Source organism: Oryctolagus cuniculus, chromosome 9 (assembly GCF_051225735.1).
Source record: "Oryctolagus cuniculus isolate XC-2025 breed Fujian yellow rabbit chromosome 9, ASM5122573v1, whole genome shotgun sequence".
In the NCBI taxonomy this organism is placed as follows: domain Eukaryota; kingdom Metazoa; phylum Chordata; class Mammalia; order Lagomorpha; family Leporidae; genus Oryctolagus; species Oryctolagus cuniculus.
This window is the reverse complement of record NC_142875.1, coordinates 112,726,844-112,748,150: the sequence shown is the minus strand read 5'-3', so window position 1 is coordinate 112,748,150 and position 21,307 is coordinate 112,726,844. Positions and strand designations below refer to the sequence as shown.

General features: G+C 43.4%; 2 protein-coding genes across 10 annotated transcripts in view; one reads left to right on the top strand and one right to left on the bottom strand.

Moving 5' to 3' along the window:
• The window catches only part of LOC149124732 (large ribosomal subunit protein eL6-like), a 125,114-nt gene that overhangs the window by 45,888 nt on the left and 57,919 nt on the right, over positions 1-21,307 (bottom strand). Inside the window, exon 1 of one of the 5 annotated variants that reach the window (XR_016213506.1) lies at positions 10,663-10,881. The exons of 3 other annotated variants lie outside the window; for them this stretch is intronic. The gene's annotated coding sequence lies outside the window, so the exon portion shown is untranslated. Of the gene's footprint in view, positions 1-5,509; positions 5,646-10,662; positions 10,882-21,307 lie in introns of those variants that run through there. One more of the 5 variants, XR_016213507.1, reaches the window with a different exon arrangement.
• GUCY2C (guanylate cyclase 2C) overlaps positions 1-21,307 on the top strand; it is a 109,647-nt gene that overhangs the window by 68,656 nt on the left and 19,684 nt on the right. For all 5 annotated transcript variants that reach the window (XR_011379003.2, XM_051850284.3, XM_051850282.3 and 2 more), the window contains 6 exons: positions 525-611; positions 3,005-3,137; positions 5,508-5,645; positions 10,479-10,567; positions 16,015-16,106; positions 19,488-19,646. Coding sequence is in view for 4 of the 5 variants with exons in the window: in XM_051850284.3 (XP_051706244.1) it covers positions 525-611; positions 3,005-3,137; positions 5,508-5,645; positions 10,479-10,567; positions 16,015-16,106; positions 19,488-19,646 (698 nt within the window). In the remaining variant the exon portion in view is untranslated. The remainder of the gene's footprint in view (positions 1-524; positions 612-3,004; positions 3,138-5,507; positions 5,646-10,478; positions 10,568-16,014; positions 16,107-19,487; positions 19,647-21,307) is intronic.

Below are 21,307 nucleotides of genomic sequence, written 5' to 3'. Positions count from 1 at the left end.
AAAAAACTATGTGAATTTCAAATACTTTTTTCACCAAAATAAACTTATATTTGAATTCCATTTTCCCCAGAACTTTTACCTGTGCACTATACTTTTTAATAATTACTTTAGAGCATACACCCACTACTTCATTAAAAAAAAAAGTTACTGTAATTAGTGTGCCCTGTTACACCAGCAGCCGCTCCAGACATCTTGGGTTTACCACGGTCTTTTGGCTGCATCCTATGCTCTTCTGCTTGATTTGATCTCATGTTAGTTTGCTCATCATAGCCACAGGAGAGATAGGCTATACTCTACAGCCAACATGTACAGCAGGCTATTGTGCTAGATCATCTATGTGTAAGTGCACACAATGGCAAAATCGCCTACCAATGCATTTCTCAGAATGTGTTCCGATCAAATGATGTGTGACCCTCTGTGTCCATGAAAACCTGCTCATGATTTGAAGATCATTCTCTGTCTCCTAATTCTCTCTCCACAGTATATTACTTATAACAATTCATCTTCTCTTCCCTCCTATTCAGGAAGTTTTAAATGACACAATTTCCTACCCTGATGGCACATTCATGGACTGGGAGTTTAAGATCTCCGTCTTGTATGACATTGCTAAGGTAAGAGACCTATGAACACACACACACACAAATATGAAAATTAGATGTAGGAAAACATCTAGCAAGCTATTCAACCTCTCATGTGCATTGGTTTCTCCACCTGAAAGATAATAATAATAGAAGCTATGTCATAGGGTTGTTGTGAGGACTTTATGTAATAATGTATCTACATACTACGAGGCCTAGTACAAGTAATTATTCCATATATATATATATATGTATTGGTATTATTAATATTATATTTGGGGCCAGCGCCATGGCTCACTTGGTTAATCCTCCGCCTGTGGTGCCGGAATCCCATATGGGCGCTGGGTTCTAGTCCCGGTTGCTCCTCTTCCAGTCTAGATCTCTGCTGTAGCCCGGGAGGGCAGTGGAGGATGGCCCAAGTGCTTGGGCCCCTGCATCCACATGGGAGCACAGGAAGAAGCACCTGGCTCCTGGCTTTGGATTGGCGCAGCACTGGCCGTGGCGGCCATTTGGGGAGTGAACCAACGGAAAGAAGACCTTTCTCTCTCTCTCTCTCTCTCACTGTCTATAACTCTACCTGCCAAATAAAAAAAATTGTTAATATTATATTCTTTGTACCCTGGATATGGGACCCACATTTTCATAATTTACCAGAAGTCAAAATCATATAAAACTTCCAGGAAGACAACTGAATCTTCCATTTTTTTTTTCAAATTTGTATTTATTTGAGTCAAAGAGGCAGAAAAAAAAAAAGACATATAGACAGTAAAAAAAGAGAGAGAGCTCTCATCTGCTGGTTCACTCCCCAGATGCCCACAGTGGTCCTCAGCCAAGAGCCAGGAACACAGTCCGGGTCTCCCATGTATGTGACAAGAACTCAACTTCTTGAGCCATCACTGCTACCTCCCAGGGTCTACATTAGCATCAGGAGCCAGAGCTAGGTATCACACCCAGGTACTCCAATATGGGGCATGGCCATCTTAATCAGTGTATTAACCACCAGGGCAAAACTCTGCACCCAATTTTATAAGATAAAATATTGAATACAGGCAGTTGTCTTGCACACAGCAATGATAAATTTGGACATTTATGTTCCCAGAATCATATGACAAAGAAGTAGATACCAGTGACCAGGGCTTCATTAAGGAATGAAGAAAACTAGATCCAGAGAGGGAGCTGTTCGTTACAGTCTTGAATTAGCTGAAAGTTCTACTAAATCACAACCAGTTCTGAAAAAACTATTTGCTACATCATTTCACTCCTGTGATCCTGGCTGAACACTAGTTCCTGCAGTGACAGCTCTGGCCAGCAGAGGGAAGCACAACAGCCCAGAACAGGCTTCCTTTGGAAAACAGAATGGATGAAACATTTCATTTTGAGATAGAATGAAGCCTATTCGATTTTAGGAGATAATCTAACCCAGCCCCTCCATTCACAAAGAAAAGCCTTAATATTCATATTTTAAAATTGAGGTGGCAGAAGACTAGAACATACCCAGCATCACAGACAAAATAAGTGAAGTAGAGGGGGTGGTTGGCATAGTGGTTAATTCTGTTTGGAGTACCTGAATTCAGTATCAGAGTCACTGGTTTGAGTCCTGGCCATTCTGCCTCCCATCCACCTTCCTGCAAATAAATACCCAGGAAGCAGCAGTGATGGCTCAAATACTTGGGTCTCTGCCATCCACAGTGAGAGACTTGGATTGAGTTCTTCACGCCTGCCTTTGGCCTGGCCCAGCCCTGGCTCTTGCAAGCATGTGGGGAGTGAGCCAGCAAATGGAAGACATTCCTCTTCCTCTGCCTTTCAATAAAAAAATTGAAGTAGAAACACTTAAAAAAAAGAAAAGACTTTGCCTTCTACTATATTCAACTATTCAACTAGGGTTTTTAGAAAACTGACTTTTTACTTTATCATCTAAATAGACTTGAAAACTAGATATGTTGTGCAGGCAAATATTTGGGCTTTAACAACAATTTTGAAGTAAAATTATTGAGAAATGGTGTTTGGAACAGTGGTTAAGACACCACTTAGGATGCCTGCTTGCCGTATTGGAGTGTCTGGGTCCAAGCCCCAGTTCTGCTTCTGATTCCATCTTTCTGCTAGTGCATAGCAGGTAATAGCTCAAGGGCTGGGTCACCCACACAGGAGACCTGGATTGAGTTCTGGATTCCTGCCTTTAGCCTGGCCCCATACCTAGTTGTTGCAAGATTTGGGGAGTAAGCCAGAAAGTGGAAGATCTTTAGCTGTCTGTCTCTGTCTTTCAGATAAAATAGAGGAAAAAACTTAAGTAAAATTAATGACACTAAATTTAAAATCTGATGCTGTGACTACATGCTGAAATGGTTTTCAAATGTCCCTTCTTTAAAATAACAAATCTGCTGAGTGTGTCACATTTCTTTGTTTTCCTGTCATCTGAAAACTTCTAGGGGATGTCCTATCTGCACTCCAGTAAAACAGAGGTCCATGGTCGTCTGAAATCCACCAACTGCGTGGTAGACAGTAGGATGGTAGTGAAGATCACAGATTTTGGCTGCAATTCCATTTTACCTCCCAAAAGAGGTTTGTAAATGAATAATTTTTATGAATTTCTCACCTGGGCTTTTAAAATTATTTCAACCCCATGTAGTGTGCTTGGGTGATATTGATCATAAAATTAATACTTGGAGCAATAAGAGGCAACAGCACCTCATACTTGTCATTCAATAAATACTTGTCCTCTGTGGACGATATTGTCTTTAGTTTTCATCTATGTGTTCCTTGCTATCCATGAGAAATCATGAGGAATGTCTTGGTTTGTGGAAGCAAAAATGTGTGAAAACTTATGAAAGTTAGAGCTGGAAGAGACCATAGAGATCAATCAGTCTAACCATCTTCCTTTGTAGAAGAAAGAACTAAGACTCAGAGGCTGAGAGATTTGACCAGGAAGATAGAGTACAAGGAAGTCCCACTTTCCATTCTGGATGTCACTCATTTATCCATGGTAATAGGCAATGATAAGGAAAAACTCTTAACAGTAAAATGTGTTCTCACTCATTCTTTTTAAGATCATGGTGAGGATAAAACAACAAAAGAAAAGATAAGAAACATGATTTGCAGGCCGGCGCCACGGCTCACCAGGCTAATCCTCCGCCTGTGGTGCCGGCACACCGGGTTCTAGTCCCGGTTGGGGCGCCGGATTCTGTCCCGGTTGTCCCTCTTTCAGGCCAGCTCTCTGCTGTGGCCCGGGAGTGCAGTGGAGGATGGCCCAAGTGCTTGGGCCCTGCACCCCACGGGAGACCAGGAGAAGCACCTGGCTCCTGCCTTCGGATCAGTGCGGTGTGCCAGCTGCAGCGCTGGCCACGGCAGCCATTGGAGGGTGAACCAACAGAAAAGGAAGACCTTTCTCTCTGTCTCTCTCTCTCACTGTCCACTCTGCCTGTCAAAAAACAAAACAAAACAAAACAAAAAAGTGATTTGTAAGGTATAAAGGGCATTTCAAGTACAAAATTTACTCTATTTATGATAACTCTCAAACAGCCTCAGAAATCTAGCACTCATTTTGTCTCAAAATACTAACTAGATCCAAACACTAAATTCTGTTTCTACTTTGCAATTCTTTACTTAATAAAAGAAAATTTACATTTCTGCTGCTACTTCCTCAGTCTGGCCAAGCATAATGTGATATTGGAGTCTATGCATTCAGTTCTTGTTGAAGACCTGCTGGGTGCCGGGCATGCTCCATGTGTAGGAGGACAAATCTTCCTTAGATGACTCACCACAACATAAATCAGAGGAATTTCAAGTCAAATCCTGTCCTCCTGAACCTCACTCTGTAGATGTATCCATGAAGTCCGTTCCCTGAAGTTCTAGCATAAATAGATTTATTGACATTTTCTACAACTTCAACCCTTTTGGGTCAATTGTACATGAGCCCTAAGTCTCACAAATTCTCAGTAATGAATTCAAAAAGTCAACGTTAAGCAACAACAATAAAAAAAGCAAGATACATTTGAATGTAGAATCAAATGAGGAAAATGGGCTTCATCATAAACGGATCATTTACCTAACATCATGAATCTATACATTGTGCACTGAAACTGCTGACCATAGAAATCTTAGAGAAAATTATCTTACAAGGAGATAGATGTTCTTAAGAAATGTCAAAGGATGTTGAAGGAAAATTAACTGCATATGCCTGTTGTTGTTAAACAAGATATGTGATGAAGTTCAAAACACAAGTATCTGTAGGAGCTGAACACAGGACACGGGAGCTTTTCATTGTTGTGATGTGGATGAGATGTAAAAGCATTAGGGAGTGGCAGGGACAGTAGTAAAATGTGAGTAAATTACATGCTTTTGTCTTAATACTGTGGTAATGGAAAAAAACTCTCTAGACACTAAATCACTTGGAGGCTACCAGTATATTATGCCAGGAAAATATCAAAGATATTATCTGTGTTTAAATGTGCTGCCTTTATCTTTTAAAATATATATTTGATATGTATATATAAATAATTCACATAAATATATTTACATACATTTTAATATCGGTAAAATTTGTAAGAATGCTCATAGTTTCATTCTCTATGCCCCATAGCTATTAAATTCCCCACCCTCTCATATTCTACTGCAGTCATTTAACATATTTACTGAGCACTTACTATACTCAGGGCCTTGTTGGGTACAGACATTGAGGGTTTCCAGGAGTATGAACCTTTTGGTTTGAGAACACATTGCCATATGATACTACTCAAATCCTGGACTTCTCTAGCAGCTGAAAAAGTGAATGTGTGTACTACCTCCTGTCCCATGCATTAGAATAAACTGCTTAAAAGTGACCACATCAATTCAAGCTGCCCCTATTCAGGGTAGAGGGTATAGGCTGAATGAACAAAAGAGCGAATGAGAGGCCTCCATTACCACTCCTCTTAGCCAAATGTCTCATCACAGACCTGTGGATGGCCCCGGAGCACCTCCGCCACTCCAGGACCTCTCAGAAAGGAGATGTGTACAGCTACGGGATCATCGCACAGGAAATCATCCTGCGAAGAGAAACCTTCTACACGCAGAGTTGCTGGGACCAAAATGGTAGGCCTGAGCCCCTCCACCTGCCGTTTTACTGAGACCCCAATCAGTCATCTGCAAAGGGGTGTGAAAGGTTTAAATGTTACTGTGTTCTGGAAGTCCTAAGACAATGTAGGCTGCCAGGTGTCATTGTCAGCTTTACTGCTAAATCATTTAACCTTGCCTTTGCCCCCTTTCCATCTGACTCCAACGAGAGAAGGAGTCTGCTCGACAGCTGCACTAGATCACCGTGGCTGACAACTTAGGAAGTTACTGCAGAGTTTGTGGAAAAATGGAATTAAAAGTATGAGTTTATTTGGAAGCCAGAAAAGTTTTGAAATCCATGCATGGCTTTTTAAAAATATGCATTTTTCATGTGTTAGGGAAAGAAATGTTTTTCCACCAGAAGTTTTTTTTTAATTTAAACATTTTATTGAAATAAAGTACACATAGCAAGAAATGCACACAAGTGTACAGATAAATGAATTTTTTGTCCTCTTAGCACACTCATAACTGACACCCAGATTAAGAACAAAACATTACTAGTACCCTGAGAGTCTTCATGGTTCCCCTTCTCTGCATTTATTTAATGTGGGGGAAAGGAGACTGTATTGTCATTTACATGGTATGATTAAGTGAAACAATATTTATAACTACATGCCAAGTGATATGACAGCCACACAATTTTTATACTCTCCAAATATATTAACTTCCACAAATAAGAGAAAATGTGATATTCTGTCTTTCTTAATCTGACTTATTTCACTTAGTATAATGATCTCCAGTTGCATCTATTTTGTCTCAAATGTCAGGATTTCGTTCTTTTTATGGCTGAATAATATTCCATCAAGTATATGTACCACATTTTCTTTATTCAGTCATCAGTTGATGGACATCTAGGTTGATTTCATATCTTAGCTGTTGTGACTTGGGCTGTTATAAACATCGGAATCCAGGAGCCTATTTCATATACTGATTTCATTTCCTTTGGATGTATTTCCAGGAGTGGGATAGATGGGTCATTGGAAGATCTATTTTTAATTTTCTGAGAAATCCCCACCCTGTTTTCCATAATAGTTGTTACCAAATTGTGTTATTACCAACAGTGAATTAGGGTACCTTTTTCTCTACACCCCAGCAGTGTTTGTTATTTTTAATTTTTGGGTAGCTATTTTAACAGGAATGAGGTGATGCCTCATTGTGGTTTTTATTTGCATTTCTCTGATGGCTAGTGATCCTGAGCATTTTTCATGTGTCTTTTGGCCATTTGTATTTTTTTCTTTGAAAAATGCCTGTTTATATCCTTTGCCCATTTCTTAACTGGATTGTTTGTTTTGTTATTTTTGAGTTTCTTGAGCACCTTATATATTCAGGATATTAATCCCTTATCAGACACATAGTTTACAAATATAAATATATTATCCCATTTAAAAAATATTTATTTGAAAGGCAGAGATACAGGGAAAAAGAGAGATCTTCCATCCACTGGTTTACTCCCCAAATGACGGCAATGGCTGAGGCTGGGCCAAGCTGATGCCAGGAGCCAAGAACTTCCTCTGAGTCCCTCCCTGAGACATTCTCCACTGCTTTCCTAGGAGCATTAGCAGGGAGCTGGATTGGAAGCAGAGCAGCCGGGCTGGAACCAGTTCCTGCATGGGATGCTGGCCCTGCAGGCTGTGGCTTAGCCTTCTGTGCCACAGCTCTGCCTCCATTATCCTATTCTGTCATTTGCCTCTTCACTTTGTTAATTGTTTTACTTTCCTTTTGCTATGCAAAAGCTTCTTAGCTTGATGTATCCTATTTGTCCATTTTTGCTTTTATTGCCTGTGCTTCTGGGGCCTTATGCAAGAAATCTATTCCTACGGGAAATGTCCTACAGCATTTCCTATGTGTCTTTCTCTAGTAATTTGATGGTTTCAGCTCTCAGGTTTAGATCCTTGTTCCATTGTGAGTTGATTTTTGTATAGTATATAAAGTAGGAGTCTTCTTTAAAATTTCTGGAAATCCAGTTTTTCCCAACACTATTTGTTGAAGACTGTCCTTTTTCCAGGAAACAATTTTAGCTTGTTTGTTGAAGACTAGTTGGTTGCGGATGCATGGGTTAATTTCTGGGGTTTCTATTCTGTTAATTTTTCTACATATCTATATTTGTGCCAGTACCAGGCTGTTTGATTTTAATAACTCTGCAGTATGTCTGGCATTGTGATGTCTCCTGCTTTGTTTTTATTACTTAAGATTGTTTTGGCTATTCTGGGTCTTTTATGTTTCTATATGAATTTTAGGATTGTTTTGTCTAGTTCCATGAAGAATGTCTTGGACTTTTGATTGGAATTGCAAACTGATCTTCTGAGTTCTTTTTGGGGCATTTTATTAATCTCCTTTTTCTTCACAGTCCAATATTAATGCATTATTGTGTTCCTTTTTGGAAGTCACAAAAAATCAATAGCATTCTTATAAATCAGCAAAGCTCTGAGAAATAACTTACAAGATCTGCCCCATTCACAATAGCTATAAATAATTTTAAATATCTTGGGATAAATTTAGCCAATGATGTGAAAGATCTCTATAATTAAAATTATAAAACATTAACAAAAGCAATGGAAGATACAAAAAAACGGGAAAATCTTCCTAGTTCGTGGGTTGGAAGAATCAATACCATCAAAATGTCCATACTAACCAAAGCAATTTACAGATTCAATCAAATTCCAAGGACATTCTTCACAGTACTACCAAACATTTTAGCAACAAAATAAACTCATATCTGGGGCTGGCATTGTGGTGTAGCAGTTAAAACCACCACCTGCAATGCAGGCATCCCATATGGGCATCAATTGGTGTCCCAGCTGCTCCACTTCCAATCTAGCTCCTTGATAATGGCCTGGAAAAGCAGAAGATGGCCCAGGTCATCCTGTTCAATCACATGGGAGATCTGGAAGAAGCTCCTGACTCCTGGCGTTGCCCTGGTCCAGTGCTGGCCTTTGTGACCATTTGGGAAGTGAACCAGCTGACGGGAGATCTCTCCCTCACTCCTCTCTGTCTCTTCCTCTCTCTGTGTAACTTTCAAATAAATACATCTTTAAAAATAAAAAGTCATATCTTTAGTTCCATTTTTCCATAAACCTTTTGAAGTACCTTCATACATATTTTAGTTCTTACTAAGAGATGATCTAGAAGGGTTTTTGTTCACATGTCCTTTTAGGGGAAAATGCTTCATTTCAGTCGTCCTGGCTTCACTTACTGAGCATTTACAATGTGCCACCTTTTCACTATCTAGGGAAAAGGGAGAGTGACTAAGAGTTGCGTATTGAACAGAGAGAGCCTACGAAAGGCAATGGTGTCTGAGTTGAATTTCAAAATGGTTGGTAACCTGGGGCAGGCATTTGCACAGCTGGGTTCCATCCCAGCCTCACTCCTAATTCCAACTTCTTGCAGATGTGTATGATGGGAAGCAGCTGATGGTGGATCCAGTCACCCACACAGGAGACTCACATGGAGTTCCTCACTGCTGGCTTCAGCCTGGCCTGGCCCTGGCTGTGCAGGCATTTGGAGAGTGGACCAGGGAATGGGAGGTCTATTTAAAAAAATATATTCATTTATTTGAAAGGCAGAATGACACACAGAGAGGGGGAGAGAGAGATCTTTCATCCACTAATGGCTGCAACTGCTGTAACTGGTCCAGGAGGAAGCAAGGAGCTCCATTAGGGTCTCCCATATGGGTGGTAGGGGCCAAGCACTTGGGCCGTCTTCCACTGCTTTCCCAGGTGCATTAGCAGGGAGCTGGGTCAGGAGTGTAGCAGCCAGGACTTGAACCAATGCCAATATGGGATGCTGGAGTTGCAAGCAGTGGCTTAACCTGCTGCAGCACGCAATGCTGGACCCATCTGTATTTTAAATAAATACCATCTTTAAAAATTGAAGGAAAAAAAAAACTAGGGGCCAGCATTGTAACAAAAGCAGTTTAAGCAGCCACCTGAAACACTGGTATCTCATATGAGCTCTGGGTTCAGATCCTAGCTGTCCTTGCTGCTCCACTTCTCATCCAGCTATCTGTTAATGTACTTGGAAAAGCAGCAGAAGATGGTTCAAGTATTTGGCCCCTGCCACTGATGTGGGAGACTTGAATGGAATCCAGGCTCCTGGCCTTGGCCTGTCTGAGCCCTGGCCACTGCGGCCATTTAGGGAGTGAACCAGCAGTTGGTAGATTTGCTCTCGCTCTTGCTCTCTTGCTCTCACTTTCTCCCACCATCCCATAGCTCTGCTTTTCAGATAAATAAATATTTGAAAACAAACAAACAAACAAAAAACCTGAAGAGTTTGTAGCCTAACCTTAAAGTAAACTCTAGATTCTAAGTGGGATAAAATCCCTCCACCTGTCACTCATTCACTGGACACCTAAGTTTTGCACTGGCCAAGGCTCTGCAACACTCACACTCGCTGGGCTGCACAGCTATCCAGGGCCAGTAAGCCAATCCAGATTTTGCTGCAATTCTTTTCAAAAGAGATTTATTTATTCAAAAGGCAAACTGATAGACAGGGAAGGAGAAAATCTTCCCATCCTTTGGTTCACTACCCAAGTAGCCTAGGGCCAGGTGGGAGCCAGGAACTCCATCTGGATCTCCCATGAGGCTGGCAGGATCTAAGCACTTAGGCCATCTTCTGCTGCTTTTTCGGGCGCATTAGCAGGAAGCTGGATGAGAAGTGGAGCAGTAGGGACTCCAACCAGTACTATAATGGGATGTCGGTGTCACAGGTAGTAGCTTAACCTGCTGCACTACAACATCACCAGACCCTGCCACAATTTCTTCATGCTCTGTTCTTTCTTGGAATAAGAATAATGAATTATTCTTATCCCTTCAGAGAAGCTTTTCAGAGTGGAAAACGCCAACAGTATGAAACCTTTCCGCCCTGACCTATTCCTGGAAACAGCCGAGGAAAATGAGGTGGAAGTGAGTACATCCTCCCTGAGTCCAATCCCTTGGCTTGCTGTAACAAACGACCCGCAGGGTGGTGGATGAAAAGCAACAGAAATGTAGGCACTTACAGTTCTAGAGGCTGGAAATCTGACAACAAGTTGCTGGCAAAGCTGCTTACTGCTCCCATCAGCTTCTGGCAGTTACTGACACTCCCCAACTGGTGACCACACCCTCCAACCCCTACCACTTCTCTTCTCTCTAGTCCACCTCTACCTCCCTCCTGTTAGAACACAGGTGACTGCATTAGGGTCCACCAAGATAATCCAGAATAATTGCCTTGTCTCAAAATCCTTAACTTCATTACATCTGCAATGACCCTTTTTATCAAGTACAGTCATACTCACAGGTGCCAGGGAGTCAGACACAGGTGTACCTTGGAGGCCATCATCAGCCTACCACACTCTCCATGCCCTTCTCCCCTCCCCAATTCAAGAAAGAGCTGCCTCATAAAGCACATGTTCTTTAGTTTTTAAAGAAATACTTCTATGTGGTGCAATGGTTGGTTTTGATTTTTTGTTTGAAAATCAGAGAGGGAGAGAGACAGAGCTCCTACAGTTGGTTTATTCCCCAGATGTCCACAGGCTGAAGCTGGGAACCAGGAACTCAAATCAAGTTTCCCATGTGGGTGGCAGGAATTCAGTTACTTAAACCATCACCACTGCCTCCCAGGGTCTGCATTAGCAAGGAACTGGAGTCAAGCTGGAGTGGGGAATTAAACCCAGGCCCTCCAGTAAAGGACAAGTTATCTTTACTTGGCCAAACACTCAACTCTACAATCTCAATTTTTATGAGCTAAAAGAACAAAAAACTTAATGTGATATAGTTAGGTTTATAAATACTACTACTGATTTAAAAAGAAATATGCCAACATCTAGGGGGAAAAGGAGAAATGTTCTTTCACACCTTTTACGCTTCCTCTAAAGGAAATGGAGTGTTTTTTCCTCTCTGCATTTGCTTATCTTTTTAATCCCTCAAAAAGGTTTTTAAGATCTCTTAAAAAATCTATTTTTTTCTTTAGTATTTTGTCTGAGATTTATAACTCAAGAAGATAATAAGTATTTTTCAAATATAACTGTTGGGGCCAACGCTGTGGCACAGCGGGTTAAAGCCCCGGTCTGCAGTGCCGGCATCCCATATAGGCTCCAGTTCAAGTTCTGGCTGCTCCACCTCTGATCCAGCTCTCTGCTATGGCCTGGGAAAACAGTAGAAGATGGCCTAAGTCCGTGGCCCCCTGCACCCACATGGGAGACCCAGAGGAAGCTCCTGGCTCCTGGCTTCGGATCAGCACAGCTCCAGGCCATTGGGGAGTGAACCAGTGGATGGAAAACCTATCTCTCTCTCTCTCTCTCTCTCCTCTCTCTCTCTCTCTCTCTGCCTTTTCTTCTCTCTATGTGTAACTCTGACTTACAAATAAAATGTCTTTTTAAAAAACCAAATATAATGTGTCGCTCCCCGTCTTCGTGGAGGAACGACACAGGACCCTGCGCTGTTCTTTCGTCTGCTCGGCCCTCCCCGGGTTTGCTGCTGGTTCTTCCCGGGTTGGCTACTATCCCTTCCACCTCCGTGGAAGGGCAGTTCCCCCTGGCCGCATTCCCCACTTCCGCAGGGGAGCGGCACACCGCCGGCCGGCCTTCTCGGGGGCTGCACGGGTTCCCTTAGATGTTCCCCATAGATGTTCCCGGTGCATGCCGTCTCTCTCCTCCTTTATAGTCCTCCTCCGCCAATCCCAACTCGGCTGCCCACACGCCGAGTACGCTGCTCTCCAATCAGGAGCAAGTCCTACAGTTAATTGGTTGAACTGGAGGCAGCTGTGCGGAAGCTGTTTACTTCTCTCCCAGCGCCATATTGTGGGAGAGCAGATGCATAGAATAAGTCTTAATTCCAGTAACTTAGTCTAGTCCGGTTGCTCCCCACAGATCCCCCTTTCTTTTTATTTTTTGGCGTTGATACGTGCCTGTCTTCGGTGTCCCGCGGCACACACTCTGCTCTACTTGCTAGAGTTGCCACAGGCTCTTACAAGTCCTATCAGGCAAACCGAATCCGGGTCCTCTCTTCGCCATGTTGTGAGGAGGTTTTTAGGTGCTGATGCGTGCCTGTGTTCGGTGCCCTGCAGCGCATACTCTGCTCTGCTAGAACTGCCTGCAGGTGTTTACAAAACCTATCAGGCAAACCGAATCCAAGCCTTCTCATTGCCGTATTGTGGGGGAGACTTATTAGTGTTGGTTTGTGCCTATCTTCGGTGACCTGCAGCTCATACTCTGGTCGAGCTGCTTGCTGGCGCTTACCGCCTTAAATCTGGCAGACCGAATCCAAGCCTCCTAATTGTTGCATTGTGGGGAAGCTTTACTGATGTTAATTCGTGCCTGTCTTCGGTGACCTGCGGCGCATAAGCTGCTAGCCGCCGCAGGTGCTCCTCGTGCTCATCGCCTCACTTAATCAGACAGGCCGAATCCAAGCTTTCTCATTGCCATGTTGAGGGGAGGCCTTATTTTTCTCTATTTCTCTATCTCCGGGCATTCCTATTTCTCCCATTTTACTTCTGTCTGCCCACATTCCTATTTCTCTCACTTTACTTCTAAAACTTCTGTTTCTCTTATCCCTGCAGCTTCCCGGCGCCTCGCCCTGCCGGCAGGCTCCGCCCCGAGGCTATTTCTCCGCGGCTTTCCCGCCGAGCCGCTTCAGCCCGCGTCTCTCATCTGCGCGGCTTCCCGGCTTTGCGCGGCTTGGCTTCGCGCGCTCCGCGGTCTCCACGCTTAACCCTTTCGCGTCTGAACCACGGCCTACACCAGCCCCGTTCCCTATCTATTCACGCCCCGTACTCTCTGCATGCGGCGGCTTCCGCGAGTAACACAGCGTAGCTCACGTGTCCGCCACTAGCATTCAATCTAAGTTCCCCGGGCTAGCCTGGCGAATTCAACCCAGCGTACGTCTCCGCCCCACGATCTGGCTTCCCGTCCTTTGCTCCCCGGGCTAATCAGACGGATCCCAATCTGGCTTACGTCTCAGCTTCTGGTTTCAACTTTTCGCCCCCTATTCCCGGGCTAACTTGAGAACCCCAAAGTGGCTTCCGTTTCCGCCTCGGCCTGCCCCCCGCGGCTTCAATTTCCCTAACATTTTTCTCTACCCGGTATGTTTCCCCAAGCTTTCCTCCAACAATACTCCTCCCTCATTTCTCCTGGCCTCTCCCCACAGTCCGCGTCCGAGTCTGTTTGTTCTAGCTTTCACTTTCGCTTTCGACCTTAGAGATTTCTCCCAGCTTCCCCCAGTAGTCCGTATCCGAGTCTATGCCTAGGCTTTCAATAGCTTCTTCCGGCTCCTTTTTCGTCCGGCTTTTCCCTAGGCTGTTTGCTAGTTTCTCTCTCCGATATTTTCCCTAGGCTGTTTGCTAGTTTCTCTCTCCGATATTTTCCCTAGTTCTTCCCGTTTCTTCCCTCCTAAGTTTTTTATCCGTCCTAGGTTTCCTATCCGAGTCACGGCACCATTATGTCGCTCCCCGTCTTCGTGGAGGAACGACACAGGACCCTGCGCTGTTCTTTCGTCTGCTCGGCCCTCCCCGGGTTTGCTGCTGGTTCTTCCCGGGTTGGCTACTATCCCTTCCACCTCCGTGGAAGGGCAGTTCCCCCTGGCCGCATTCCCCACTTCCGCAGGGGAGCGGCACACCGCCGGCCGGCCTTCTCGGGGGCTGCACGGGTTCCCTTAGATGTTCCCCATAGATGTTCCCGGTGCATGCCGTCTCTCTCCTCCTTTATAGTCCTCCTCCGCCAATCCCAACTCGGCTGCCCACACGCCGAGTACGCTGCTCTCCAATCAGGAGCAAGTCCTACAGTTAATTGGTTGAACTGGAGGCAGCTGTGCGGAAGCTGTTTACTTCTCTCCCAGCGCCATATTGTGGGAGAGCAGATGCATAGAATAAGTCTTAATTCCAGTAACTTAGTCTAGTCCGGTTGCTCCCCACATAATGATCTTTGAAACACACACACACACACACACACACACACATTTTGTTCTCTGGGATAAAACTAGGTTCATTTTCCTTCAGTTCACAAGCTCCTTGCCAGGAGAGTTTTATAGCCAGACTCTGTAGGGCAGGAGGGACCGTAGCCCTCTCCTCCGCCCTGTTTGACAACAGTAAATCCAGGTTACAGCCCTGAGGTCTGAGATGCACATGCTCCTCTCATTCCTTCCTTTCCTCCTGCTTTTCTGGGTCTTGGGAATTCCTCCCCCCTCAGTTTCTCAACACCCACCACCACCCAAGTCTGATGACATCCAAACATTTTACACCTTTTCCACTAATGCACCATCATCTTCCATTCATTGTGTAGGTGGACAATTCTGGAAGTGGAAATGCGGAAGCAGATTTCCTGTGTGGTTGCTGGTTCAAATAGAATATAGCCTGAGCTAGATCACTGCTCAGTTCCTGAGCAGCTGCCAGGGTTCCCTGTGCCATGATGCAGTCTGTTGTTTCTGGCTCTTCTGTTTCAAGGCGGTCAGCAGGTCGTTTACCAAGACAGGGGCACCACCTACTGGTGAGCATAGGCAACCCAAAACTGTCCCAGGGCTCTAACCAGAGAATGGTTGAGGCAACCTACAGGAAGAGGGATTGCACCCAGGATCTTTTTTGTTTGCTTGTTTTCATTCCATTTGAAAGGCAGGGAAGGGGTGGGGAGAGAGAATCTTCTACCCACTAGTTCACTCCCCAAATGCCTATAAAAGCCACGGCTAGGCTCCAGGTCTCCCACATGGGTCACAGGGACTCAAGTATTTAGACCAATGCCTTCTGCCTTCCAAAGCTCATAGAAACAGGAAACTGGAATTGGGAGGAGAGCCAGGATTCAAACCCAGGCGCTCCAATATGGGTTGTAGGCATCCCAAGTGGCATCTTAACTGCTGCACTAAATATCCGCCCCTGTCCTAATCTTTTATTTGCCAAATCTGGGAACCCAACTAAGACCACGTCACATACAAATTAAATCAGAATCTCTTGAATTGGAGCCCAGGCATAAGACATTTTATACTTGCTTCTTGGGCCATTCTTGTGTCTGCCAGGATCAGACAGCTGTCCATCTCATTCTGAGTCACTTGTCTCATATGCACTGAGCCCAAATAGCCTTTTGCCATGCCCAATATAAACCCTGCACACATCTGTAAAGGACTGAGTCTCTCCCATCAACCCAGGCTCATCCAAATTGGTATCACATTTTTCATTGAATTCACCTAAGGGAATGACTGGGTACAGTAGTGTAGGTTGTGATGCCTGACAAACATTGCAGAGAACTGGGTGACTCTTCTCCTCATTGTCAGAACTGGAAATATTTTTTCAAATATTCCCTGTCTGAATTTCTCCCATCAAGAAGAAGGTCAGAGCCTACCTTGACTGAGTTTACCATCCTCTGAGCTAATCTGCCCCTTCTGTCTTCCAGGTATATCTACTTGTAAAGAACTGTTGGGAGGAAGATCCAGAGAAGAGACCAGATTTCAAGAAAATTGAGAATATACTGGCCAAAATATTTGGGTATTGTTGACATTTTTACTTTTCTTTGTTAATTTCAGATTTCTCCATGATAATTGACATCTGGAGGCACACAAGAATGAAAATACCTGTTCATTTTTTTAAAAATTCTCATAAAAACTAAAGTGACATGAAAATTATTTTCTCAGAAAAATAATAACTTGAAAAGTTAAATACTGAAGGTCAAGTTTAACTGATTAAAAAATAAATTCTGATGGCCATAAAATTGTCTGTTAAAAATGGAGTTTCCTGGTTGGGCTCTTGGCCTAATGGTTAAGGCACCCATGTCCCATATCAGAGTGCCTGGGTTCAATTCCAAGCTCTGGCTCCTGAATCCAGCTTCCAGCTTCATGCAGGCTCTGGGGGGCAGCAGTAATGGCTCAAGTAATTGGAGTCCTGCCACCTATGTGGGAGACCTGGATTGAGTTTCTGGTTCTCAGCTTGGGTCCCAGTCAGGGGCATTATGGGCCTTTGCTAAATGAACCTATTTATGACAGCCTCTCTCTCTGCATCTCAAATCAATTAAAAAAGACAACTCTTTTTTTTTTAAATCTACATTAAAAAATACAGAGTTTCCAGACTCTTCTGCAGGTAACTGGGATTTAGAAGTCTAACGTAGGTCTGTAGAATCTCTAAAGCTCCTAGATAATTCTTAAGATCAGGAAGCTTCTTAAGATCATAAAGTCTTTAAATCACCAGCTTTGGCCCTAGGTATTTAAGGCCTATGTCATACATCTGAATTCAGGGTCAAAAACAAAAAGTGGCACACAATTATCTAGCAATATTTAGTTATAGATGTCCCACAGCAGTTTGAGAAAATAGCATTAAGTTAGGAGGGAGATCCGATTTCCAGACTAGGATTTGATAATAGCTTGCTGTGGGACACAGGGTAAAATGTTTACCCTTGCTGGGTGTCAATTTTCTCATTAGTGAACAACAAGATTTCTATGATTCCTTCCAGCTCTGTCTATAGTTCTCATTAGGTCAGAAGATTCAGATACTTCCTGAGGCTAAAAGCCCAGGGGCTGGAGAGGACGTGGAATGAAGGGAATCAAAATGTGGTTGTTGTTGGTAGAATAAGTTGTGGCGGGGGGAGCAGGAAGTAATGAAGGGTTTCATTCTTGCCCGTTTTCACTACTGCACAGACTGGTAAGATCAATGAGGTTGGATGTGTGACAGCTGCGATTTAAACTCATGAAGACCAACTAGACCCTGATCTTTCACTGTTAATGCGATGGTTCTCAAACTTTCTTCACATTAGAACCACCTTAAGGAGCTTTTAAAAACTTCTGATGCCTGCTTCTTCCCCAGAGAGTCTGATGTAATTGGTCTGGGCACAGGCTGGCACCATGGGTTTTATAGCTTCCCAGATGATTAAGAAATGCAGTCAAAGCTTAGAAAACTGTTTTAAGTGAATCGATTCTTCACAGAGCAAAGCAATCCATTGTCATTCCTTCCACCTTCTCCCTCCCTATTCTACCTGACAAGCCTCTACTAGTGGGTGCAAGTAAAGATCCCCTGGGAGCTTGTTAAAAAAAATGCTTCTTAATCCCAAACCTAGCAATTTTCAGTCTTCTAGGTCTGGGGTAGGATCCAGAAAGGAGCTTGACTGTTAACAGACATCCTTCCGTGTGGGGATTGAGATGTGGCCGTCTCCCCATGGGAACAGCAGTGGCAACGTGGGACTGTTGTGGTGCTGATGAAATGGCCCTGATGCATTCAGCACCCCGGGTGCTGTGAATCTTGCTCTGGCCCTCACAACGCCGTGAGAGCCCAGTGTCTCCTCCTGAGCTCTGCACCAGCCTGTCTTCAACTCCAGAGGCACGAAGGGCATCTCATCCAGGTCTCCCATGTCTGACAAAATAATCCAGAGTTTGGGCTTTTGCTCTGGAACCCTGACTCTCTGCTCTGTGGAGATGTGGCTCAGCATTGCTTTTCTTGATCCTTCTCTTACGTGTTCATTGATCACTTCTAGACCATTCTTTAAAAGGTTTTCTTTTCTTACAAATTATTTATTATTAAGATTTTAGAAAACAAGAATAACCAAGAAAGTAAAATTACTTGTTTTCCAAGAGGACCACCAGTTTTCAAAAAGTAAAACTGGAATTATAATCTTTGCTGTTTTATAAACTTGAGTTGTGCACTTAGTAATATAAAGGGAGCATTTTTCTGTGTAGTTAACTATTCTAATTTATATTTTTGTGATACATTAATATTTAAGTGTACCATATTTTAACTACATTTTTGTTACAAATTTAGGTTATTTTCAAATGTTTGCTCTTATAAAGAATGCTGTAATGTTCCTTGTAGATAACTTTAAACACACTCATGATTGTTTCCTTAGGATAAATTTTAGAAGTAGAGTTGATTAGTTGATGGTATATGTAGTTTTGTTCTTTTTTTTAAAGATTTATTTGAAAGTCAGAGTTACAGAGAGAGGGTAGGGGAGAAAGAGAGTGAGATCCTCCATCCACCAATATACTCCCCAGTTGTCCACAACAAACAGACTGGGTCAGACCAAAACCAGGAGCTTCTTCCAGGTCTCCTATGTGGATGGCAGGGGCCCATGCACTTGAGCCATCCTCCACTGCCCTCCCAGGTGCATTAACAGGGAGCTGGATCAAAAGTTGAGCAGCTGGGACACAAACTAGTACCTATATGGGATGCCAGTGTCACAGGTGGTGGCTTAACTTGAGCTCTTTATGGCACAATGCTGGCTTTGGTATATGCAGTTTTAAAGTTTATAAAACATTTTTTAAAAGATATGTTTATAATTTTATTTGAAAGTCAGAGTTACAGAGTAGGAGAGGCAGAAAGAGAGAGAGAGAGAGAGAAAGAAAGGTCTCCCATATGCTGGTTTACTTCCCAAATGGCTGCAACGACCAGAGCTATGCTGATCTGAAGCCAGGAGCCAGGAGCCAGGAGCTTCTTCCAGGTCTCCCACATGGGTACAGGAGCCCAAGGACTTGGGCCATCTTCTACTGCTTTCCTAGGCCATAGTAGAGAGCTGGATCGGAAATAGAGCAGCCAGGACTTGAACTGGCACCCTTATGGAATGTCGGTGCTGCAAGTGGCGCCTTTACCCGCTAGGCCACAGTGCCGGCCCCAGTTTATAAAACATTTTACCAGATTCTTATTCAAGAAGGTTGTACTGTGGATATTCTCCTTCTTCTCCTATGTCAATAACCCTCATTTTAATGTTTTTCTTTTTGAAATCTTATTTTTATTGCCATTTCTTTGTTTCTTCTAAGATTAAAGTTTTATGTCTCTTGGCTGTTCTCATTTTTCTTTAATTATCTGTTCATCATATTTGCCCATTGTTTCACTGGATGTTCATGCCTTCTTAATAATCCACAAGAGCTCTTTATCTGTTCCTGCCCACAGCCTTTTTCATGACCAAAAAAGTGAAAGTTATATGGATACCTTGATCCGACGTCTACAGCTGTATTCTCGAAACCTGGAACATTTGGTAGAGGAAAGGACACAGCTGTACAAGGCAGAGAGAGACAGAGCTGACAGACTTAACTTCATGTTGCTCCCAAGGTAAGACTAGCCCTCCTACTGATGGGTTTCCCATAATTCCACTGCCATGCTCCATGGCTTCAAGGTGAAATCTTTGACCTAGCTGTCTAGCATGGTTTTTCTTCATGTAGAATTACTTCCTTTTGCATGTTCTTCAACAGACTATTGGGTTTAAAAATACATATACCTTGCTAAGCCTTGTTCTGGTTTGTATTATAAATACTTAATTTAAAGAGGTTATTTTCAAATGGCTGTGTGGTGCCAAAGTCAGCCTGGGGATTATGGAGTTAGACCAACCTGTATTCTAACACTTCTCCTCTTTTAAGTGTATGGCCTTAAGCAAGTAGCTATCTCCCTCCCCTCAATCTCAAAATGGAAATTAAACTTTTCCTGTGGAATACATGAGCTATAAGACACCTTCTAGGCACAAAGCATTTTTCTTTTTTTTGCTTTCTTCTTTTCATCACAAGTAGAAGCCAAGAAGTAGGAATCTTGGGAAGAGGGAGGGGAAGAGCAACAGCTGTCACACCATGGCAACATCTATGAGCTGACCTGACCTTTTTTTTGTTTTTTATTTTTATTTTTTGGATATTTATTTATTTAGTTGAAAGAGGTACAGAGAGAGAGAGGAAGAGACAGAGAGAGGGAGAGACAAAGGTCTTCCATCTGCTGGTTCACTCCCTAAGTGGCTGCAATGGCCAGGGTTGGACCGGGCCAAAGTCAGGAGCTTCATTTGGGTCTCCCACGTTGGTGGCAGGAGCCCAAACATTTTGCCATCTTCCACTGTTTTTTCCAAGTCATTAACAGGGAGCTGGATGTGAAGTGCAGCAACCCAGACACAAACTGGTGCCCATATGGGATGCTGGCATCACAGGCAGCACCTTTAACCTCTATTGCCATAACGCTTGCCCCTGAAATTCTTTTCTTATGGGAAGACAGGAGCCTCTGATCCATGTAATAACTGAGCAATGTTGACACAAAAAAGAAATTAAAATGTGAAGGGGTCGGAAACAGGCTTGGTTCATCACTGAACACAAGTGAGAATTCATCTTCTCTTGTAATTAAAATACAAAGGGCAGGGCCGGTGCTGTGGCATAGGGGTAAAGCCCCGGCCTGCAGCACTGACATCCCATATAGGCACTGGTTCGGGTCCCGGCTGCTCTGCTCCCTCTAATATGCCTGGGAAAGCAGCAGAGGATGATCCAAGTGCTTGGGTCCCTGACCCATGTGGGAGACCATGAAGAAGCTCCTGGCTCCTTCGGATTGACTCAGCTCTGGCCGTTGCAGCCATCTAGGGAGTGAACCAGCAGATAGAAGACCTCTCTCTCTCTCTCTCTCTCTCTCTCCCTCTGTAACTCTGTTTTCAAATAAATAAAATAAATCTTTATAAAAAATAATAGGTATAATTATTATTTGAATGACAAGTGAGGTGGTGATTCAGCTGTGGGTAAAATTATAGAAACTGAGGGAAGTTGGTCCTGACTTCAAATGGTGGTTCTACTTCTTACTTTGTTTTACTTCTATTAATTATGATTCTATTGTGAACACTTGCATTATTTAGAATATCAGCTTGGCACGAGTAAAGAAAAGATTTTGACTTCAACAGGTTTCCTTTTTGGTGCTTGGTTAGTTGTCACCGATCAGGGAGAACATATGATATTTGTCCCTTTGGGACTGGCTTA